The following is a 3,516-nucleotide window of genomic DNA, read 5'->3' as shown; positions in this document are numbered from 1 at the left end:
ATTGAATATAAATAAATAAATATAAATAAATAAATTGGTGGATTTCATTTATTTTGATGTTTTATAGACAGTATTTTGTTAATGTTGGTGTGGTGATAATTTTTGTATTTCACTCGGTGGCAATGGCAAAGTTTGTTAACTACTTTGCCCCCTTGCAAAACAAATAACTATTTCGTTGGCAACGTGCCCTACGTAATACAAATATATAATAAGCGATTGACATGTTGGCGAAGTTGCTGTGTTCACACGTAGGTAACAAAATTTACATTGATTGAACTCCTTTTTTTATTTGTAAAATAGGTAGGTATTTCTTGAATTTAGATTAATAAAAAAACAATTTTGTGATGTTATTTATTTAATTTCATTAAATTAACATAGCAATCTAATGTAATCATCTTTAATTAATTTAATACTTATAGTTATAAATCCAGTATAAATGCCGCTTTATTTTAAAACCATGAACGTCCAGGGGCCGATTTTTGAATCTCACGGCGTTCGAATTCAGAAAATTGTCACTGAAAATAGTAGGCAATTTCGGTGACAATTTTCTGAATTCGAACGCCGTGAGATTCAAAAATCGGCCCCCAGAAAAAATACGAAATTACTCGTAGTATTAGTAGCGTCCATATCCACCGAGCCCACCGAATCCACCCAATCCCCCGAACCCACCGCCGTAGCCACCTCCATAACGGTTCCAGCCATATTGGTTACCGTAGCCCCCTTGGCCGTAACCACGTCCTCCCCAGCCGTAACCGCCTGGGCCGTATCCGCCATAACCGCCTGGGACTCCGATACCGATTCCGAACTGGGCAGAGACTACTGATAGCATGGTTAAGGTTACAGCGAACACCAGGAAGGTCTGAAAGCAAAAACGTGGTTAATCTATATGTTGAATATAATTTTGATACTCCATATAATTAGGGAGCCTGTGTGGTGACGGGTAAAGAATTTCACCACCCCCTTTCTTCTCGTGGGTGTCGTAGAAGGCGACTATGGGATATGGGTTAAATTGTGGCGTAGGCGAGAGGCTGGCAACCTGTCACTGCAATGTCACAGTTTCGTTTTCTTTCAACCCCTTATTTGCCAAGAGTGGCACTGAAGCTTCAGTAGTTTCATGTGTTCTGCCTACCCCTTTATGGGATACAGGCGTGATTGTATGTATGTATGTATATAATTAGGTTTGTCATGTCATTTGATATTTGCCAGTCGCTTTTCGGTGACGGAAAACATCGTGAGGAAACCGGACTAATTCCAATAAGGTCTAGTTTACCCTTCGGGTTGGAAGGTCAGATGGCATTCGTAAAAACTAGTGCGTACGCCAAATCTTGGGATTAGTTGTCAAAGCGGACCCCAGGCTCCCATGAGCCGTGGCAAATGCCGGGATAACGCAAGGAGGATGATGATGATAATTATAATGAGGTTAATTAAATTGCCTATTGTTGTATCTGCAAAGAAAAAAACCGGCCAAGAGCGTGTCGGGCCACGCTCAGTGTAGGGTTCCGTAGTTTTCCGTATTTTTCTCAAAAACTACTGAACCTATCAAGTTCAAAACAATTTTACTAGAAAGTCTTTATAAAGTTCTACTTTTGTCATTTTTTTCATATTTTTTAAACATATGGTTCAAAAGTTAGAGGGGGGGGGACGCACTTTTTTTTCCTTTAGGAGCGATTATTTCCGAAAATATTAATATTATCAAAAAACGATTTCAGTAAACCCTTATTCATTTTTAAATACCTATCCAACAATATATCACATGTTGGGGTTGTAATGAAAAAAAATATCAGCCCCCACTTTACATGTAGGGGGGGTACCCTAATAAAACATTTTTTTCCATTTTTTATTTTTGCACTTTGTTGGCGTTGTTGATATACATATTTGTACCAAATTTCACCTTTCTAGTGCTAACGGTTACTGAGATTATCCGCGGACGGACGGACGGACGGACGGACGGACGGACGGACGGACGGACGGACGGACGGACGGACGGACAGACGGACGGACAGACAGACATGGCGAAACTATAAGGGTTCCTAGTTGACTACGGAACCCTAAAAAGGTTTTTAACCTTATACCTAAGTGTCCTGCACAGATCTCTTTTTCACTCGTTTTGTCAATGACAAGGATCATGAGATCATGATAAGATAAGATAAAATAAGATAATATCTATTGTGAACGCTTTGTAGGTACATAGGTGTTTTAAATACGATATTTACAAAGTTGCCAGCTTTTTCAGCTTGCCCATTTCGGGCGTACAATAATAAACGTAACTAATGCATGCAACAAACAAAATAATAACAAATTTAATTTTCTATACATATTTGTAGAAATTCATTCAAATTGTAGAAACTTTATGCTAGAATCCATTTCTTGAGCTTGTTTTTAATGTCCTTCTGTTTAAGTAAGCTAGGCTATCTGTTTCCCGCTGTGTACTTGGCCTTGTGCAGTTTTATTATCTCAGGGAAATGTCCTGAGTTCTGGCCGGCAATTATGGTCGCGCGATAAATGATAAACCAGATCTGGCGGGCAATTATGGTCGTTCGATAAATGATAAAACATCAGGCCGTCCCTATCGCACTATTTGTAAGTGCGATAGGGACGGCCCGATGTTTTATCATTTATCGCGCGACCATGATTGCCCTGCTGGCCACTATTTCTAAGTGCGATAGGGGCTTGATGTTTTATCATTTATCGCGCGACCACGCTTGTCTACCTGAGGTCTCGTCCATATTGTCTGATAATTTATAATTTTCTTTAGGCTATCCGGGACGGGGGCGACGTGAAGTGTGTCCTAATCCTAAGTAAGATAAGAAAATAGTTCCTGTGGCATGTTTTTGATACTGAACCCCCTCTAATTATACAAATTAATAATATTTTTAAATTGTAATTCAAGCATGAATTAATTAATGATCATTTTATTTGCATTGAGGTGTTCAAAAATATTTACAGGACGATTCTTGTTATGCTACGACAGGCGTACGAAATATCGTTACTAATGAACTTACTTGAGATTAAATAAAACTTACTTTTAGCATTTTGAATGTGTTCACTTATTAGCTTATTACACTAGTACCTATACTGGAGGAGCCTTCCTTAAAAATGATGATTCCATTTGTCGGGATTCCCATGAAGCAAAGCGTAACAAATGTATATTTGCAGCTCTCAAAAGCAATAACTTCTGTATGTTTAGTACATTGTTGTTTGACAGTAACCGCAGTTGTAACTTTGTTTTTTATCGAACTCTCTCGTTTTGGTCAATATTAGCACATTTATCAAAAACACCATAGATGCTCAAACTTTACTTCGATTGGACTATTGAGGCTGAGAACAGAATGGTAGTTCATAATATTATATAATACACCTTTAGTTTTAAGTTAATATTATACACCGTGTTTTTTATTGTTTTCCGTTAAATTCGACACGCAGTTAGGTTCATCATCAGGAACCACCCTGTATATCGCTTTTCGTTAAATTCGAAAACATTTTTTTTCCTTTCCATACATAATAAATGAATTAATT

The 3,516-nt window shown here is 38.0% G+C and overlaps 1 protein-coding gene across 1 annotated transcript; it reads right to left on the bottom strand.

Annotated features, from left to right (window-relative positions):
• Nucleotides 1-337: 337 nt before the first annotated feature.
• Nucleotides 338-3,157, bottom strand: LOC125234991 (glycine-rich protein 3-like). Its single transcript, XM_048141433.1, has 3 exons — nucleotides 3,024-3,157; nucleotides 589-859; nucleotides 338-469 (listed from the first exon to the last, which is right to left on the bottom strand). Exons 1-2 carry the CDS (start codon nucleotides 3,030-3,032, stop codon nucleotides 614-616), a joined length of 255 nt encoding a protein of 84 aa, XP_047997390.1. The 5' UTR covers nucleotides 3,033-3,157; the 3' UTR covers nucleotides 338-469; nucleotides 589-613.
• Nucleotides 3,158-3,516: the final 359 nt, after the last annotated feature.

This window comes from Leguminivora glycinivorella, chromosome 16, assembly GCF_023078275.1.
Source record: "Leguminivora glycinivorella isolate SPB_JAAS2020 chromosome 16, LegGlyc_1.1, whole genome shotgun sequence".
Classification (NCBI taxonomy): domain Eukaryota; kingdom Metazoa; phylum Arthropoda; class Insecta; order Lepidoptera; family Tortricidae; genus Leguminivora; species Leguminivora glycinivorella.
The sequence above is the reverse complement of the archived record's forward strand: the minus strand, read 5'-3'. Positions and strand labels throughout refer to the sequence as shown.